General features: G+C 38.7%; 2 protein-coding genes and 1 non-coding gene across 3 annotated transcripts; all 3 read right to left on the reverse strand.

Moving 5' to 3' along the window:
• Window positions 1-200: 200 nt before the first annotated feature.
• LOC133741556 (small nucleolar RNA Z221/R21b) lies at window positions 201-286 on the reverse strand. Its single transcript, XR_009862002.1, has one exon. It is a non-coding gene; the product is annotated as a small nucleolar RNA Z221/R21b (small nucleolar RNA).
• Window positions 287-1,119: 833 nt separating this feature from the next.
• LOC133738853 (protein LAZ1 homolog 1) lies at window positions 1,120-7,008 on the reverse strand. Its single transcript, XM_062166525.1, has 9 exons — window positions 6,874-7,008; window positions 5,185-5,704; window positions 4,968-5,024; window positions 3,669-3,777; window positions 3,249-3,433; window positions 3,064-3,152; window positions 2,587-2,842; window positions 1,896-2,141; window positions 1,120-1,796 (listed from the first exon to the last, which is right to left on the reverse strand). Exons 2-9 carry the CDS (start codon window positions 5,395-5,397, stop codon window positions 1,500-1,502), a joined length of 1,452 nt encoding a protein of 483 aa, XP_062022509.1. The 5' UTR covers window positions 5,398-5,704; window positions 6,874-7,008; the 3' UTR covers window positions 1,120-1,499.
• A 2,167-nt stretch (window positions 7,009-9,175) lies between these two features.
• LOC133737561 (protein FAR1-RELATED SEQUENCE 5-like) lies at window positions 9,176-12,121 on the reverse strand. Its single transcript, XM_062165088.1, has 4 exons — window positions 11,923-12,121; window positions 10,748-10,824; window positions 9,412-10,312; window positions 9,176-9,330 (listed from the first exon to the last, which is right to left on the reverse strand). Exons 1-4 carry the CDS (start codon window positions 12,119-12,121, stop codon window positions 9,176-9,178), a joined length of 1,332 nt encoding a protein of 443 aa, XP_062021072.1.
• Between the last annotated feature and the right edge of the window lie 8,309 nt (window positions 12,122-20,430).

The raw sequence follows: 20,430 nt of genomic DNA on the forward strand, positions 1-20,430 counted from the left end.
AGCAAGGAAATTAAGGTCAAAGAAGGAACCATCAGGACCAAAATTGTATCCTCATCAGCAAAAAGCTGTACGGTCCGCATCATGGTAAGATCCGAAGATCCCATCATTTGGTCCTTCGATTCCTGGACACACAATCAACTAAATCCTAGAAACAAATCAATTCACAAAAACAATTACATCAAAAATTGAGGGATAAAAGGAGGCTCAGATATATTGGGTATGAGAAATTTTTCATTCACAGAAAATCAGAGTGGTGCATGACTTCCTCAGAGAATCATCATAGCCTCATTCAAAATTATAAACACAGAGACTAGAAAGAAGATAAGAAACTGAGAAAAGGCAGATAGATACAGAGGTATGACCTTGCTGTTGTTATTTATAGAGGCAGACGGACACAAAAACCCTAGCTCCCCAATCTTATTAGAGAGACAAGTATACCCTAGTGAGTCGGAGGACAGGCCCATACATTTGTCATCTAGGCTTATGACCAGGCCCATAGTAAATGGGTTTGAGGTTGAATCTTTAGTCGCTCAAAAAGGATCCCAATTAACCTCTTCTGTAAATGAATCTAATCATGAATCATATCTTCTTCTTTCCTCAATTTCAGTTAGCTGCCAGCTGCCTGACTTTTAATGTATAGTTATCCTACGAAAAATATGACCGTGACACTGAAAAATTTCTCATATAAATGGGTAATAAAAAGAAGAATTTTAAGGATAAAAGAAGAAAAGAAAACAAAAGTATAAGAAAAAAAATGTTATATTAACCTAAAAATTAAATTTAAGATTACATAGCACATTAGATAAATGTATTCCAATCAAAATCTTTTTTGTGTAATTGAGAACCAAATTCAAATTATGAAAACAAGTGATGGAATTATATATAGCACTATTTCGCAGAACAAGAAAAAAAAAATTAGATTGCCTATTTGAAAGAAAGAAGAAAAGAAAAAAGTAAGAGCTCAAGGTGAGCTTTTTGCCTTTTGCTCTGGTTTAGGCCTTTAGTAACCTGCTGATAATTTGCAATTTGGTAACCTGCTGATAATAATATACAGTATAGAAGAATGTGCATCTGGCGGCTCTGGCCTAACCGAATGTCATTTTTCTGAAGACGTCCATATAGAGGAAAAATAAAGGTTTATATTATAGCACATCCTGTACCAGATTATATTTTTCTTCCACCAAAACAAAAGTTGATTATCCATTTTGGATATATTCAAATTGTTACGAGCCATAGAAAGTTGTTCACATAGTCAAAGTGGCTTTAGCCCTGTCACCTGATGTATCCATTGCTCCATTCTGTACTGAGCATGGTCACTTCAAGAAAAACTCATTGGTCAGAAGATCCTTTACATGAATGTTTTCCGTCGATGTGTTAGCTCCATAAACCCCCAGCTCTTCCCGCCAGCCCAAGTATATCGACATCGTCTAAAATCACGTCGAACTCCTCACCACACCATTTACATACTCCTGTGTTTGTCTTCCATATATTTGATGACATCATCTCCCTGCTCTTGGACGAGAAGTTGAAGCTTTAGACTGGGTGTGCTGTCTCCTCCCACTGGACAAACCACTGTCACTGACACTCCCTTCAACAAGATTCTCATGGACTTCAGAAAATTCTCTGTTCCATGAACTCAAGGGGATAAGATAACTATCATCCTTGGCACTCCTCCTCTGCTCCTCGTGCCGTTTCACATTCTCAGATATCTGATGCAAGGTTTTATTTATCTTTGCAAATCCTCTTTCAACTGGTTCTACCACATGCGAAACTGTATACTTCATGTCATCAACAATCTGAAAACAATAAAAAGCAAAAGCAAAGTCACCATTGATTCCGAGAAAGAGTTCAAAATGAAGTTGAAATGCCATAGCATACTAGAACTAAGTTCTCACGATTTCTCCACTTCCAAAAATCACGTCACGAACACTCTGGGGGAAATTCAAGCGCTTTTCTCTCTCATCATGCCGTTGTAGATGAATTCTTGTTGATCTTTCACAATCACGAACCTCCTCGGGATCAGGAGGCGCTCCTAGTGATGCATAGTCAGCCATCACAGCAACATTGCGAACACATCTTTCTCCACGTTTGTAAGGTACTGCTGGGAAGACATATAGGTGGACCACAGCAGCAACACCCATCTGTTTGACAAATTTAAAATCAGTATCCTCTGAACAGCAGGGTCTTATTTTGAAAATCAGAACTTTTAACAGAAGGGAATATAGATATGGCTAAAATATAAGTGAAGTCAGATTTATAATCCATTAACTTAAAACTACCCATCTAAAGAGAGATTTAAAACCCCATTGATATCTTCACGTTGTTCTGGACATCCTTAAGATCATTTCCACGCATCAGCATGCCTACCCTTTCTAACCTAAATCGAAGCTTTCCATTGTTTACATGTCAAATTGTTATATACATAATAGGCCTTCACGTCAAACTGTTGCATATTTAAACATTAAAAATCCTATTGCAGTGACAACTTGAGCAATATTCAACACATTAACTCAATATCACTAATGTAAATACCTCTATGCATATGATGTAAGTTCAATATTAACTCAATATCACTAATGTAAATACCTCTATGCATATGATGTAATCTTGTATGCGGGTTTTCAGCTCCTGCGCCAAGGCCCCTTTAAAGGCACCCATAGAGAAAAGAAACGCAACAGCAACACCTTGCCACCATGTCAAGAATACAATTGACTTAAAAGTTAAAAACTTCGCCAGTGGTTTAATAGGTTGTAGTTTGTCCTTGATGACAGAATAGAACTGCACAAGGCAGTATAGGGCCCATGTCTGACTAAAATTAAGAACAACTGCCAAGTAAGGGTAGCTGCAAGCAAACAAAATTAAAAGTAAGAAATCAAATTACGCCAGAAACAAATGCCGCTGTGTAAGAAAATGCAATAAATCTACAATTCCAACCGCCAGTGCATATAATATTTCTCTGATCAAGAAGTATGAGTGTGTGTGCATGCAAATGCAAGCATCAATTATAAAACAACTTATTCAGTCATCGAAGACAAAAAGAATCATACAAAGGGAACATCTTACCCATATCTCCAGTCAAACTTTCCTTCTCCATAAACACCGAAACTTTGAAGAATCATGGCTAGCAGAGCGCAGATCAATTTCAGTATCATCTGGAAAACTATTATGTCAGAAACGACCAAACAAGGCTGAAATTCAAAGAAAAAAGACTTAAAGAAATAAAGTTTCAGCTTGAAAACAGTACATACATACTGAACGATGCCTACTTTCACAGCATAATAGAATGCCGGACCAAGATCCCAGTCTCTTATAAAGCAATTCAGTGGGAAAGGATGTTCAACAACTCCATAAGCGTATTCTTCTTTCAAAAGAGGAGTGCTCGAATCAACTATGCTCTGACTCTCCATAAATTCAATTGTACGCTTCTCACCACCTTTAAACAGCAAAACAATTATTCGCGGAAAGGAAGCAAATTTGATCGGGCTTTCAGTTATTAACTATGTTCCAGAGGCTTGATTAATTTCTCACCCTACAAATAATTCCTTACAGAAACAAAATTTTCATATATTGAGGAAAAAAAGAATACGCCCATTCAAGCCACAATAGTTGAAAATGATATGTAATTAATATCCACAGAGAATTCAATATCCACATCTATGTACACATACCTAAGCAGGCTATCAAGTATCTCTCAAAACAATATAATGCAAAGGCCTCGTAGCAGTCCCGGATTGCTTCCCAGTTGAATGCAGCATTTGAGTCCAACAGTGACACAAACTGCAAACGAAAAACATCATTACACACAATATATAACTAATCCACCAAAAGGTAAATAGTAAAAAATTGAACAGAAGTGCAGTAGATTTCTTAGAGAATGAAAGGCTGAAAGCAATCGGATGCCAGAAAATGAAAAAGGTCCAACTGCATGCAGTAGTCAAACGTCTGTCACACTCGTACTATTTCCAACTTGTGCAGACAAAGGACAAGTACATGCAGAAATGTAATGCGTGTCATTTAGAGGCTATGCAGTAAGAATATAGTTCCTCTGAGAAACTTTATAGCATCGTCTCCAGAAGTACCAGATTGATTCAAACTCAAGCATTACACCATAAGAAAATAAAATTTAATAATAATTAAAAACACTTCCCTATCGAATGATGTAATAACATTATCTAACAAAAAGGCAATGCACCATATCCAAATGATCAGTCTAGCAGTCTGTTATTGTCATTTCTATAACTCTATAAGTTGGTACTATCAAAGTATCAAAATCTAACCAGTAGATTGCAACTGAAACCTATACTTGAGCAATTTCTTTCCTTTGCCTTCCAATTGGAGTAAAAAACATCCAACATATATCACCCTATCAATTATCAAATCTGGTGAGCAAGTATTCCAGTTGCAGGAGAATTCATTTAAGCTCCACAACTATACTATTAACCAAGTCAATATCCTGTTTTGCTGTGACCCTCAAGTACCAAATTTTTTTAAAAGTATATTAAAAAGAAAAAGAAAAAGAAAAGGCAGCTCACATACTATTTCATACTTAACTTGTACGTATTCATTAAGAATGTCAGTTTACAACTTAAACTACCCTCGTCTTTTTATAAGTGTATCCTAACATCTGCAATCTCTCCTCGTACTAGTCTTTCATATCCCTACCTTAAAACTAATAAACTATAAATACTCAATATGCCACATCATGTCTTGGTTATTCTATCTTTCTTCTTTTTTTATTTTATTTTTTAAACAGTCACGTCGAGCTATAAGAGATAAGGCAATAATGAACTGGTCTCGAAGGCACTTGGATTAAAAGCGCATGCACCTGGTATCACGTGCTCTTAACATAGTAATGTATTTTTAAGACTTCGTAACACAATAACATAAAATCATAATCATAATAAAACAGCTATATTTATTTAGAAATTCCAGAAAAACTAGCAGACAGGAAATGTAGTTGGCCGTACTGATTCTAGGGCATAAACAGGAACCATCAGAATAAGCCCGATCAAAAACTTCTGCTCCTGAAATAGATAAATAGAAAAATTATGATTCCATAAAAGATGAATACAGGTATATGATGTAGAAGCAATATGCAAATTTGCAGGGGAGTGGACATTAGTTGGATCATCAAAATATAATGCAAAAAGTTTTCTACTACAAATAAGGTATTTGAGATCAGACCTCTGGTTGATTATAGGCAGCTAAGTGCTCGAAGATAAGATACATGGAGAGAAACAGTGCAACTAGTACGAACATGCTCGCACTGAGGATTGGCCAGCTGATGGCTACGGCAGATTCAGCACTGAGATTGACAGGCCACATGTCTCCTACTCTGATGGAGGAGACCAAAGTGAAAAGGAAAAAGGAAGAACATAAACTGCCCCTCCATCCCATTGAGTCAAAAGTATTCGAGTATTGATGAAGTTGAACTGAAGAAGAGGTCCACTACCACATCCTTAACTGATATATCAAGTCCACAATGATTATATCAGCCCTTTTCTAGACGTCTCCGCTTCTCTCTCTAAGAAAACTGCTACAACAGATTATGGTCTTGCAATAGTGCAAAGGCAGCTACCTCTTTGCCTACTCAAGTGTTCTTAATAAATTTTGTCCAGTATATGCAACGATGTATACCATCTAAGTCAGATATAGATGCTTTTTCAAAGACGTAAACGAAGAAGCACCCAGACTGAACCTAACTCTGCAGTAAGAAAAACAAGAATTCAATTACACAGGCATAAACCGCCAATTAATTTGGAATAAAAAAAACATATTATTAACAGCTGTGAATTGTTTTCACTCATGATGATCAGACAACAATCAAGCAAAGATCTAATATTCAGACATGTAAACATAAGACACTACCCCCAATGTAATACCTGCACTAAATCTAAGATACTAGGTTCAACTTAAATGTCTAGCACCAACTTGCTTCAAGCACAACGCAAAACTCAACATGGATGTCAAGAAATCATAAGTTTCAAGCCAGTATATCCAGCTAAATGCTGGTTTAAGGCTTTGCAAGATAACAGGATGAAGTTCCAATAAAGCTGTTTATCATGGCTTGCACAAACACATGCCGACCTCATATGAAGAAGCACCTCGCCTACTCTATGTCACTAATACACAATGCTAAACCTCTCGTGCACACAGAATCAATACAGTGATTCTTATGGCTAGTGTCGCAGAATACAATTCCATACTCGTAAATGACAATGAGTTTCTTCAAGACGCAGTTTAGCACTCTATTCCAGTGCTTTCAGTGTTGAAACAAAACAGTACTGAAAGAGTTGCAAAAGTGCTCACAATCAATGCTATTTTGATTCTACTTTTCCTTAAAATCACAAGATCTCTACTTCTTCACCAGAGTAACTCAACCGATAGAGACTTTTACGCTCCATCAATGACAAACCCATAAATTACAGTACATTCTGAATCTAAAACATCTTCAGCATATCTCTATAGACTTCAGAAAACCATCAGCCTAATCAAGCTTGTAAACATAAACAGCAAAAGTACCAAACATCGCTTCGCATCTACTGATATTCCAAAATCCCACTAACCTAGCATCGAAAAACGAAATCAAGCACTCAAGTAACCATAAACAGGTTTTCCATTACTGCTTCTTTGTCTTTCTTTACCAGCCACACAAATATAGCAAATTTCTAAAACCTCCAACTTCCACAGAAGAGGAAAAATTACAGAAAAAAATCGCCGATGAGAATCATATACCACATTCCTCACAAAACCCTAGAAATCGATCATCACAGGGAAAAGAAAAACGGAGCTAATTGAATGAACATAGACGTAATTAATTCCCGTAAAAACTGCAAATGAGAGTGAGATTAGGGTTAGGGTTAGGGTACGAACCTATGCTTGGGACTTTTCCCGGGAAACTCAGACTGGTATTCCGCGAAAATCAAAAGGATCCTTTTTTTCCCCTTTTGCTTCGGCGGTTGGAGAAGACGACTCTATACAAATTAGTTTTTTTTCTTTCTTTTTTTTATTACGAAAGGAAATTAGGATAGGAGTTACAGGGCGGTGACCTATGGTGGTGACAGCATGCCATCTGACCGTGACTTTTGCTATGATCGGGGTCCCACGGGTAGACTTATTGGGCATTATTACTGGTCGTGGTCGTCATATGAGTTTGTGAATTGTCGTGTTGTGAGACGGCTTTGCCTTTGGGTGGGTTTTCAATTGGATAACGTTCTTTCCACGCAAGCAAAGTGTACGCGGATCATACTCGATCACTTTATAGTATACACCACCACACTAAAAATCGGTTCGGTTTTTTTATTCAAATTTGCTCACCGCTAGCCTCTAGTGATACCACCACCCAATAAAAAATTGTCTCATAATCATGGGCTAACTATGGTTAACCCTTAATAATTATCAGGAAAGAGAAAAAGTAATTTAATAATAATAAAATTAATTTCCATTAATATGAGATTATTCATTAAATAAACAAATTCTAAAACCTTTTATCTTCTAATTGCTTTGACTTTTCTTTTTCTGCTACCAACGTCTTCTACCATCGTCTTCTTTATTTTTTTTTTTTTTTTTCTAGTTCAGTCTCCTCTCAAAGACGTTTGGTTCTTCATCACCATCACTAGCCTCTCCTAATTTCTCATCGAGAACTGCTTCGAGTATAACTCAATTGTTCATCATCTTCATATTCGAATGGACAAATGCAGAAACTCATATGAAAGCTTGGATTACTTCTGCCAGGAACTCTCTACCTCAGCAAAGTGATGTTCCCGGAACTTAATGTGCATATCTTTTTGTAAATTGGTTTAGCCGATTATAGTGATAGCCAGATTCATGATGCAATGGATGTTTTAACTCGTTCATGACCAACTGCAACAGGGAAAACAATATTTGAGAAAATATTTTGGTTCATGGGAATAGAGAGAATCATGTATTGTAAAAGTGTTGGTTACGTTTTTGGCCGGTCTGATTGTCATTGTTGTGAATTACAATTAAGAACTGATCTTTGAGTGAAAGAAAGTGCTATACTACTTTGGTTGATAATCGCATTCTACTTTGGTTGTTCTTTTTCTAACTAAAACAATTGTGATAATCGTTTCATTGCTGTTGGCAATAGATGTATTGACACAATTGTTTTAGTTAGACTGACACAATTGCTTTGGCAATCGTTTTTGGCCGGCCTGATTGTCAATTTGTCACCTTCTACTTTGGTTGTTCTTTTTCTCCGGTTCACTCCCATATATGTCTATATCTTCTTGTTTTACTTTTTTTGTTTTTCTACAAAAAGCCTCACAAGACTAACATAAAAACAACATTTGTTCTTTTCAATTATTATTCATCAAAAATGATAACTTACCAGATCAAAATGAAATATGTCGCTAGATAAATGAAATTAAGGAAACATCCAAGTTGAATGTACATTTCACGAACTGTTCTACGTAAATTTCTCTATCACTTTTATAGTTTGATAGAAGCAATAGACAGACCACAAACAAAAAAACAGACCAGCTACTCATAAAATGGCTTCAAAACTTCTTTTCTTTTCAATTCTTGCTAGCTGCAACATTGGTGCTTACGATTTTGATGGATCTGGAAAATTCAGTTGGAGAGTTGGTCCTTGAGGTCTTAGTTGGGTGATGGCCTATCAATTTTTGACATAAGTAATAGTTATTATTTAGATAAACAAATCTAAAAAAATAAAATAGTAGATACATACAAGAGAGCAAACCTGCGAATACATAAGTGAATAATCAAACATTGGTCGAATAGGTTGGTAACCAAGTGATTGACTTGGAATTGCATGAACAATAGAACCTGTTGGTGGAAATCCATAAGGATAATGCGAGGGAATGCCTTGAGCACCAAAAGTTGTTTGAAATTCAGGACGTATGAAGGGCATATTTGATTGATTTTGATTAACCAATCCAATTGATCCCTATACATTATATACATAGTAATATGAGATTATTTCAATTTTCACAAAATATGAGCTATAGATTTCATAAATGACAAAAATAACCTGAACATGTTCATATGAATTTGAAGGGTCAGTCTTCTCATGTTCATATGAGTTGGGTTCCTGAGAATCTATATATTGATAATGATTGTTAGAATGGTTAGTTATTGTGTAGATAGACAAATAATGCAAGATAAACAATACACACAACATTGTAATTTTCTACTAACATTTTCTTTTAGATGGAGCTTTCCTTTTCTTTGATACAGATACATTTTGTTCTTTAGGGGGTACTGGAGCATCCTCTTGTTCCTGAACATGTTCATATGAATTTGAAGGGCCACTCTTCTCATGTTCATATGAGTTGGGTTCCTGAGAATCTATATATTGATAATGATTGTTAGAATGGTTAGTTATTGTATAGATAAACAATACACAAAGCATTGTAATTTTCTACTAACCTTTTCTTTTAGATGGAGCTTTCATTTTCTTTGATACAGAGACATTTTTTTCTTTAGGGGGTACTGGACCATCCTCTTGTTCCTGCCGTACTGATGAAGATCTCTTTTTTGATTGCTTGTTAGATCCCAAATCATTATTTCTCTTACCTTTACCGCGCCTTCTATGCCTCTTAACTTTTGGATCACGCAAAACCAAATTTGTATTATTTTCATTCACTTGATCGTCTGAATCTATATCACCATTTGTTTCATGTTCTTGTCCAATGGATAAATTGCCATCCAATTCTGCCTCCAACGCCAACAATTTAGACTCCACCAAAGTGGGTGATTGCTTATCATTTGCACCTTTTGCTACAATTCTTTGTGCTATATGAGACAAGTGACTATATTGGAGTGCAGAAGATGCGCTCCGATCACTAAAATTTGCTTGCCCATAACATTCAAAATCAATTCCTTGTCTAGCATCTCGTCTCCATCTTTTTAAATAGTACTTGGATGGTAACGTTGACAAGCCTAACTCACGGAATAATTTTAATGCATGTGCACAAAGAATCCCTTCAAATTGAAATCTCTTACAACTACAATTAACTGACTGATTTGAAGGGGAATAGATGACTGACCTTCTCAAGTTTGGATTCCCTGGTCTTTGAACCACATATGTTTCTATTCTCCCATCATCACTCTCTAATTCCAGTATCAAGTCCAAACATTTTCGAAACTCTTCTTGAAAACAATTGAAACTCGCTTTTGTGTACATCTTTGCTGCTTCAACCTCCACTTTCCAATTAGACAGAAGTTTTCGCTTTCTTTGTGTAGTTGCAACTTCCGCGAGCCTCTTCTTTTCTCTTCGATCAACTAAAGCACGCTCATAGTGTACGACCCACTCACAAAGAATAAGGTTCTTATAAAAGAACTTTTTCAAAGTCTTGTTTATACTTTCACTTCTCTAAGTTGTTGTCATACCTACAAAATGAATGAAATGTCATTTAAACTCCTGATGCATTACTGTATCAACACAAAAGACTTAAAAAAAAAAAACCAACAACCAAGAATGACTACAGAAGTCATCTAAGATAGGTCTAGATTGTAATTTGAAATATCTGGGATGGCTAGGAATCAAAGCAGTACTTGTACTAACTACTAAGTCATCTTGTTTGTCCTGGGGTTGTAGAACATATATTACTAGGCTAGTAGGATTAAGTTGAAGGGTGACTAACATATAGCTTTCTTTGTTTCCTTTACATGTTTATTAAATAATTTAACCAGAAAGCTTGATCTACATTATAAGAAAAAGAAAACGATAAAAAATAATTTAACCAAACAAAAATTATCATACCTGCACAAAATTGGATCGGCCATAGATTTGTGCCCACTTCTCACGCAAGTTATACAAGTCTTTTAGCCACTCATTTTCTTTCAAATATAATAATCAAGTAGATCTTTCCAACTTGATTCAAACTCTTCAACACTCTCTGGATCATATATGCAACTTTTGAAAGCTTGTGAAAATGTCGAGAACTTCGTAAAGACTTGATTCAAGTGTTTTGCAGCATTTTGATATATGTGCCACAAACAAAGACGATGGTGAGAATTAGGTAGTACTTCCCTAATTGCACTAGCAATTGATGCAGCTTGATCTGTAAATATTGTCTTTGGTTTTTTTTCCTCCCATAGCTTGTAGGAAAACATCAAAGAACCATTTGCATGCCTCTGTGGTCTCCCTATCTAATAACCCACAGCCAAATAAAATTGTTTGACCATGATTATTAACTCCAACGATTAGAGCACAAACCATGTCGTACTTGCTGGTTTTGAAGGTTGTATCAAAGACAACCGCATCACCAAATATAGCATAATCGCTCCTTGATTTTCCATCAAAAAAAAAACAACCACATATTTCATTGTCGATGTTTGTTCGAATTGCATAAAAAAATTACTTATCCTCCATTTGCTTCTTCTTAAAGTAATCAAGCAAACATTGAGCATCACCTATTTTCAAAAACTTAGCCTGCCTTCTTTGAATGAAGTTATTGCAATCGGTCTGAAGGAAATTTAGATTTTATAGTCCTCCTGCTTCGACGGGCATGTATGAAAAGATCTGTGATGGTTTGAACCCTGTAAAGTGCATTTGATTCATCAAACCACCTTGAGAAGGTTCTATGGTTCTTTGTGACCTTAAGACATGTGAACTTGATTGAGGAACAAGATCATGGGTATGCTCAGCTTCAAACTTTGTGACAACAAATTTCCCATCTTCATTTAGTTTTATCTGTAGCATTGCCTTACATCCGAATCTTCTTTCTTCTCTTTTCTTCTCTGGAGTGTTCTTTTTTGTATAGAATCCTTCACAAGAGCAACAAAATTCTCTTTTCCATGCCACATCAGTATGCTTATATTTGTTGCTTCTCAGCCTTCGCACGCTAAACCCAACAACTCTAGCATATGAATTATAATAGTCATATGCATCTTGATCACTTTAAAAACTCATACCAAGAACTGGGATATTCTCACCTTCTGCTTGCTTCTTACCATCCAAGATACATAAACCTTCTAAACCAGAATCCACATGTTTAGCATCACTGGGCTCTTGAATATCGTATTCAGGTTCCTCATTAGTCTCACCACCAATCGCATCATCTTCACATCCTCTTTGCTCATTCTCAGTGTTACTACAATGCTGATAAAAAAATTCATCGTCTTTATTTTCCATGAATTTGGTTGTGTGGACTTGTGTCCCTCTGTCAATCTAAATAAAACAATTGCATGTGTCAATATATTTATTGCCAAAAGCAATGAAACGATTATCACTTTTCTGGGTAAAAAATGTTCAGGCGGATTAGAAAGTTTGAGAGAAAGAAAGTGCTATACTGTAAAAGACAAGCGCAAATAAAACAAAATATAGGTGGAGAGCAGAGTAACTTACCGTTGCCAATATAGGTTATGCAGAAGATGAAGAACCAAACAACTGTGACAGGAGAGTGAACCAAAGAAAAAAAAAAATAAAGAAGACAATGGTAGAAGACGTTGGTAGCAGAAAAAGAAAAGTCAAAGCAATTAGAAGACGAAAGGGTTTAAGATTTGTTTATTTAATGAATAATATGATATTAATGAAAATTAGTTTTATTATTATTAAATTACTTTTTATCTTTCCTGATCATTATTAAGGGTTAACCATAGTTAGCCCATGGTTATGAGTTATCATACATGACAGTTTTTTATTAGGTGGTGGTATCACCACTTAGGGGCTAGTGGTGAGCAAATTTGAATCCTCGGTTTTTCGGCACAAATCGCAAATCGAATTTAGAATTACATGTTTATCGTTTGAAATTGAAATTTAATAGGAATATTGAGAACCGATAGGATTGGTTCATCAATATTTTAATTCGATTCATTTCAATTTTAGTTAATTAAAATGTTGACTTTAATGAATTATATAATGTGTAATGAATTCTCTCTGTCACCAAAATCAATTGTATATGATTTAAGTTAATATCTAAAAGTTTAGTTTGAACTAGAAAAACATGCATTGAAAGATAAAAGAGATTACAAAAAATATTACAATGATCATATCCTACGCAATATCATATATAGAGCTTTATGCTCCTCCCAAACTCTAGCCATCAAAGCTAGATGGCAACAATATTATATGAGTTCAATAAACCTAGTCTGGATCCAACGCTCTCTCACGAAAGTGCACAGTGGTCTATGGCACTATTATGTTGGTACTAGGGGAGTATGATGGGTGAGGGAAGATGCATGTCTGTGGTGTTTTCTCAATTCTCTTGAGACATAGGTCGTCGTGAAGTGATTGTCACTGCGTCTTTGAACGGAAGAATCATTGGTCCTCATTAGAACCTCAATGGGACGCTATCTGAGGGTGAACCAATTTGAGCTTAAGCAGGGTGTGGTTAAGCGATGTGCTCGAGATGTAGTGGATGTGCGGTGACAGTTATTGACCAATCGGAGGGGACTAAGGCTGAATTTGAGTTTCACTATGGCAAGATTAATAGGCTGCAGGGCTTGTGCTTTGTTCATGCATGCTCTAACACGGTGTGATCAGTTCCTTGTCAAGTAAGTGGCGGTTATGATGGCGACAACGTTGGTGAAGTACTTGGTTGTCACGCCCCAACTCAGACAATATGACTTTTATTGTAGAAGATAAGCATAATAAAGGGAAAAATGCACAGTCAGTGTCTGAAGACTCTGAGGACTGTCAAAATGATACCTGGACTTTTAAACGTATCAATGTGACACCTGGACTTATAATTTGTTGTCAACGTTGTACCTACGTCAAGTTTCCGTCACGGCTCCGTCAATTTTGATCACGTGTGACGCACGTGAGGCTGAAAATGAGGGCAAAAAGGACTTTTTCACTCCATCAAATCCTAAATGAATAATTTCAAAATTGAAAATAAAAAAAGAATAAATTATTATATTGAAAATAAAAGTTGAATAACAAAATCCCCCCTCCTCCCCCACAGCTTCAGCGTCCTCCTCCTCCGCCGCTGTCGTCACGTCAGTAACAACAGCAGTAGAAGCATCAGCAATCGGCACCGTCTCTCGCTCTCTCCTCCGACCCCCCTATATACACCATTGATCTGAAAACTCAGACCCTGCCAGCCCCCGCTCTCAGATCATAGCTCCAATCCCACCGAACCATCCCTCTCCATTGTTTCCAAACACCAGCCCCAATTCAATTTCAAAGAAACAAGCGTTCAATTTCCCAAACACCAGCCCTAATTCAATTTCAAAAAAAGAAAAAAAAATGAGAAATGCAAAGCTTCTCCCTTGTTCGATTCACTTCTAAAACACAGAGCCAAGTCCAACTTGTTTATGCAAAATCATTCAACCCATTTCAACTCCCAAGTCCTCTCGATAATGTGTGGAGGTGCTATTATTTCCGATTTGATCCCGTCGACTCGATCCTGGCGAGTCACCGCCGACTTCCTCTGGCCCGATCTCAAGAAATCAAAGCCACCCAATCAAAGACCACAAAACCGCCATAAACGTCATGAACCGACATCCATATATAACATTCTCTAAGTCTGCCTCAATTCCCTCTAATCTACTCGGTGACTTCTGCGAGGCGCCGGAGTCGACGGCGATAGTGGAAGGGATCAGCGGCAACGAGGAGTGCTGTGGGGCGGAAGAGATGCCAGGCCTAGACTCTGGAGTTTGCAGTTATGGAGACAATGAACTTGAGAGCATGAGGATTGAACACAGAGAAGCCATGCAAGTGTAAATTGGGCTTTGAAGTTGTGATCAGAAGTGGTGGTGGTGTTCTGCTGATGGGTTTTGAGACAGAGGGCGAGGCAATGTCATGAACGGTACCCGTTGGTTCAATCAGTTGGGCGAGTCGGTTTCCAGCTTGACTCAGTTAACCACCAATTTGGAATGGGGAAGGAGAGAAGAAGAACTTATCGATGATGAATGAGAGAAGAAGAACTGGTCAATGATGAATGAGAAGGAAGAAAAAAATTCTTTCTTTCTTAATTATAGAATTAAGTTAATTATTTATTCATATTAAATCAAGGTTAAGATAAAAAGCAATTTACATTTCAAAAAAAAAAAAAATTGAGGGTACATCAGTCATTTAGCTCTCATTTTCGGCCTCACGTGCATCACACGTGGTCAACTTAACGGTACCATGACAGAAAGTTGACATAGGTACTACGTTGACAACAAATTATAAGTCCAGGTATCATATTGATACGTTTGAAAGTCCAGGTATCATTTTGACAGTCCTTAGAGTCTTCAGACACTGACTGTGCATTTTTCCCCATAATAAATGAACAAAAGAATATGATAGTTTGCTGTTTTCAAAAAATTATGCTGCAAAAATTCTAATGCATAGGGCTGACTTTGTGGTAGCATAAATCTTTCGTATGAACTCCAAAAAGAGCAGGGCTAGATTCATTTGAAAGTTGGGAATGCCTACTTTTCAAGTACTGGTGCTTTCAAGAAATATTGAATATAGAAAACTATAAAAAGAAACAGAAAGAACAAGACAATGTTGCTGTGTTCAAAATTTCCTGCAGCAGACTTGCAACTTTGAAAAATCATAACTAATTATAGAAAAATTGTTTTTAGGAAATTCCAATTCTGAAATTATCTTTAAAATGTCTACTGCAATTTTTAAGAAGACAACAATTTTAAATTTCCAACCAAACGGTATAGTTTTCAATAAAATTCAACTGTGTTAGAAACTCAGAAACACAATTTCAGATTTGCATACCTTTGTTCTACCTTGAGTTTAACCAATGAATCCTAAATAGAAATAACTTGCAAAAAAACAAACTCTCTCTTAGCCCTAGCGCCGCGAGAGAGACCCTACACCACCAAACATTATCATGTCCGGCGGCGGCCACGGGTAGCGCCGCTGCTTTATTCATTGCCCAGGGTTGAGGTCTGGAGAAAAGATGTTGGGCTCGTGGTTTGGCTGGATGGTTGGCGGCAGATCTGGGCGGCATCTCTGGGAGTTGTTTTTCTGTGCAGATCCGGCGAGGGAGTTTTGGAGCGTCTGGGCGGGTCAGAGGCTTCCGGGACCGGCGCGGGGAGTTGGGATCGTGGCGCTTCGGACAGTGGGAGGCTGCATTGCTTCTTATTTAGTGGCGGCGCGGGCCGAGGCTGCTTTGATCTAGGCGGTGTGGGCCACCACGGCATGGGTTGTGGTGGCATGGGTCGCGGAGGCTGTGGCAGCAGATCGGGGAGGCGGCGTGGTTGAGCGGTGATGCACCAGAACGGTCTCATTGATCTACTGGGTGGATGGAGATGCATGGTTTGGATCGGGCCAGTTCGGCTGGGCCTTGGGTTCAGCATTTTGTCTCTTTGGGCTGCTCTTTTTGGTTTGCTGGATGTTGGGCTGGAGAAAAGATGTTGGGCTCGTGGTTTGGCTGGATGGTTGGCGGCAGATCTGGGCGGCATCTCTGGGAGTTGTTTTTCTGTGCAGATCCGGCGAGGGAGTTTTGGAGCGTCTGGGCGGGTCAGAGGCTTCCGGGACCGGCGCGGGGAGTTGGGATCGTGGCGCTTCGGACAGTGGGAGGCTGCATTGCTTCTTATTTAGTGGCGGCGCGGGCCGAGGCTGCTTTGATCTAGGCGGTGTGGGCCACCACGGCATGGGTTGTGGTGGCATGGGTCGCGGAGGCTGTGGCAGCAGATCGGGGAGGCGGCGTGGTTGAGCGGTGATGCACCAGAACGGTCTCATTGATCTACTGGGTGGATGGAGATGCATGGTTTGGATCGGGCCAGTTCGGCTGGGCCTTGGGTTCAGCATTTTGTCTCTTTGGGCTGCTCTTTTTGGTTTGCTGGATGTTGGGCTGGAGAAAAGATGTTGGGCTCGTGGTTTGGCTGGATGGTTGGCGGCAGATCTGGGCGGCATCTCTGGGAGTTGTTTTTCTGTGCAGATCCGGCGAGGGAGTTTTGGAGCGTCTGGGCGGGTCAGAGGCTTCCGGGACCGGCGCGGGGAGTTGGGATCGTGGCGCTTCGGACAGTGGGAGGCTGCATTGCTTCTTATTTAGTGGCGGCGCGGGCCGAGGCTGCTTTGATCTAGGCGGTGTGGGCCACCACGGCATGGGTTGTGGTGGCATGGGTCGCGGAGGCTGTGGCAGCAGATCGGGGAGGCGGCGTGGTTGAGCGGTGATGCACCAGAACGGTCTCATTGATCTACTGGGTGGATGGAGATGCATGGTTTGGATCGGGCCAGTTCGGCTGGGCCTTGGGTTCAGCATTTTGTCTCTTTGTGCTGCTCTTTTTGGTTTGCTAATTTGGGCTGGGTGTTTTTCCCTCAGCCTCTAGTATGAATTTAGCTTAGTCTTTTTTCAATAATTTCCTTGTTAGGAACCTAGGCACTTTTGTGCACCCTATGTAACTATAGCGCCTCTGGAGTAGTACCGAAAGAGGATTCTCGCTATGTCTACGTACTTAATTGTCTAATGAGTGGATCTATAGCTATATACCATTGTGGGTACTACCACTAACTTCTTGTCTATGGAGGAAGGGTATGTACTGGCCTATTCTGGCTTGTGATGCAAAATATTGGCACCCAATTTGGGTTTGATTCAAAAAAATGAATCGTAAATAGAAGAGCTGGAAATTAATAGACACAAACCAAAAAAAACTCAAAATCAATTGAAAGACAGAACCATTTAGATGAACATAGCAAGAATTTTGGAAAAGAATGAAGTTATATTGCAGCAAACGTAATTTACGTATAGATTACAATACAAAACTTTCTTGATACTTCCTCATTCTCAGAACTAAAACAAAAGGTTGAAACTATTATTTCAAAAGCAACAATACATACTACTATACAACTACTAACATTTGATCTTATTCATAAAAAAAAAAATAATAATAAATAAAAAACTAAACAAGACAAGCCACAGACTTCCTTCACATTATTCACAAAGCTCTTCAAAAGAAAAAGTTAAACTTCATGTTTAGTACATGCAATATTTGAGTAGAGGTGAGCAACAATAGCTCAGTAGAACGCTAAGCCTCTTTAAACAACATAAATCAGCAATAATAATTAGGGCTGGGCACGGGCCGAAATCTTGGTAATCCCGATCCCGGGCCCGGAATTATTTGTCGGGACGGGCCGGGACGGTTAAGGCTATTTTGAGAAGTGATCCCGACGGGCCCGAACCCGATCGGTATCGGGCCGGGACCGGGCCCAATCCGGGACATCCCGTAAAAAAAAAAAAAAAAAATTCCTGCAATTTCTCAGTTTTGCATTTCTACTTTTCCATTAAAGCAAGCTGCAACTCAAAGAAGACCAAACTGCCAAAGTATCAAAGCAAGCTGCAACTAAAAGCTAAACAAGAAGAAAAACATGATGTAATAAGCTAAACAAAATAGATGCAGCAGCTTCACTTCCAGAAGGTTGACTTGCAGCAGGTTCACTTACAACTTCACCTTGGCTTGCAGCTTCGAGCAATGCAGGAGAAGCTGGTGATGTGGCTGTTGAAGAATCCTCAAGACCAGAAGCACCTGGTCAAGGTCGAGTTGTTTTCTTCTCCCTAGCCATCACCTTCTTGAAGGTAGAAAACTATAGATGTTTCTAGGAATTTAATTCAGCGCCAAAACAGGGAGAACACAACCCAGGTCATTTTCCCCTCCAAAACTCGATCTTCACGAACTCAACTGTAATCTCACAAACCCAATCGAACAAATTGAACTCCTAATCAGCTAATCCTACACATGTAATCTCACAAACCCAGTCGAACAAATTGAACTCCTAATCGGCTAATCCTACACATGTAATCTCACAATCCCAATCAAACAAATCAAAATTGCAAAACCATCGGCAAATCACAAATGAAATCGGTGTTTGTCTATAAAGTATAAATTGCAAAACTGTAAGTACGAATCCATGGCTTACACGGCGAAGCTAACGGCGGAGAAACCACTTCCCCGAGCTGACGACGGGACCGAGTGAGCGACACCGTATTTCTTGACAAGCGAAGTGGTGTCTCAGCGACCAGGAAGGCAGGAACTTTGGGAAATTGGGAATGGGTCGGTGTATCGGTGATGCTTATGAACTGAATTGATGGAGCCTGGAGGAGTGGAGGTGAATTGCAGAATTGGGAACTCTTGCTCGGTGAAGTGGTGACGGAGAGGTCGAAAGGAATGAGTTGCAGATTTGGTCAAAGTCTCAAACCGACTGAAAAATAAGTTGTTTACTTATTTTGTAATACATCGGGCAGGGACGGGCCTTTGCGGGATTCCAACCTTCTGGACCGAAGCCCGTCCCGTTAAAACGGGACGGGTCGGGACGGGCCCAAACAGTGAATTTTGAAGATTTCAAACTGTTCCGTCCCGGCAATTTTCGGTACGGGACCGGTTCGGGTTCGGTTTTCCGATTTCAGGTGCCCAGCCCTAATAATAATGCATGTATGCAATGATACTTTCACCTATATACATGTTTAACTCACATGCTAAAACACAAAGAGTCTACATGTCTCATACCATGTTATTTACCCTTTCGAGGTGACTCTAGATGAAATAACATATGAACTAACCCCATAATCCAAGCCATGATTCCCTTTTTGCTAGTCATCTTGCTTAATCTCGATCACCAAAATCGTACAGCCATATTAGCCCACATGAAATTTGGTCCATACGGATTAAGCTCAACTATACAAAAGAATACTCCCACAGATTTCATTCCCAATTCTATCAAAATCACCCCCCCCCCCCCTTATTTTATGAGAATTAATGAACATGCTGATTAAATAAGATAATGAATAACAAATAACACCCATTCACTAATTCAAGAATCAAGTTTCATAATGAAAATTACGTATAGCAAAACCAAAGCCAAGAACACAATAAATTATATAAAGGTTCCCTGAGATCCCTTTACCTAGCTCGTTTCAGAAGTTAGCTTATACTTCTCAGGTTTCTCCTTAGTGTCAGTTACTGTCCTTGACTTCTAGATTACTAACTCACTCCTTTTGTGTCAAAACAAATGTAGAGAATTAAAAGAAAAAAATAGAATAGACCTGGAAATTTATAGTGTAAGGTAAAAGTTGATTTTGGATAAACATAGGAGAGTAAAATTGAATACCAAAACTGCTAGCTTCCTCCACGTTTTGGTATGGACTGCCACCTCTTGATTCTAGGTTTCCACCACATGCTTCTAGGGATCCACCTCCTGCTATTAGCTTTGATGAATCACAAATTGGGTTTCCTGACTCTCCAAGGCTCTTCAACAATTTCGACAACTCCAGCTTCTAATATTTTCCTTATTAAGTTGTACGTCTATGGCAGTGGGTTTGATCAATATTAAAGCAAAAATAACAATATTTAACTATCTATTTTACTTTCCTATTAGTAGCAAAAAGTACAAATTATCACATCGGTGGTTGGGACAAGGATGAAGTTGGCAGCTGGTGGGGTGAAAGTTTGGCTAGGGTTTCTAATTGTAACCCTAGAATGGTGGTGAACAACCAAGTGATTGAAGCATTGGCTCACTAGCAACGAGCTTTACTTTTTCATTCTCTGGGGTTCTCACTCTTG

This window comes from Rosa rugosa, chromosome 3, assembly GCF_958449725.1.
Source record: "Rosa rugosa chromosome 3, drRosRugo1.1, whole genome shotgun sequence".
Lineage (NCBI taxonomy): Eukaryota > Viridiplantae > Streptophyta > Magnoliopsida > Rosales > Rosaceae > Rosa > Rosa rugosa.

Excerpts from the sequence above, each read along its gene's own strand:
- LOC133737561 (XM_062165088.1), bottom strand. The coding sequence starts at position 12,121 with ATGGAAAATAAAGACGATGAATTTTTTTATCAGCATTGTAGTAACACT. Across the intron at positions 10,825-11,922 it reads TGGTAAGAAGCAAGCAGAAG|AAAATGAGTGGCTAAAAGAC; the intron begins GTGAGAATATCC and ends TATATTTGAAAG. Across the intron at positions 9,331-9,411 it reads AGCTCCATCTAAAAGAAAAG|ATTCTCAGGAACCCAACTCA; the intron begins GTTAGTAGAAAA and ends ATCAATATATAG.
- LOC133738853 (XM_062166525.1), bottom strand. The coding sequence starts at position 5,397 with ATGGGATGGAGGGGCAGTTTATGTTCTTCCTTTTTCCTTTTCACTTTG. Across the intron at positions 3,434-3,668 it reads ATACTTGATAGCCTGCTTAG|GTGGTGAGAAGCGTACAATT; the intron begins GTATGTGTACAT and ends TGCTGTTTAAAG. Across the intron at positions 2,142-2,586 it reads ATTACATCATATGCATAGAG|ATGGGTGTTGCTGCTGTGGT; the intron begins GTATTTACATTA and ends TTTGTCAAACAG.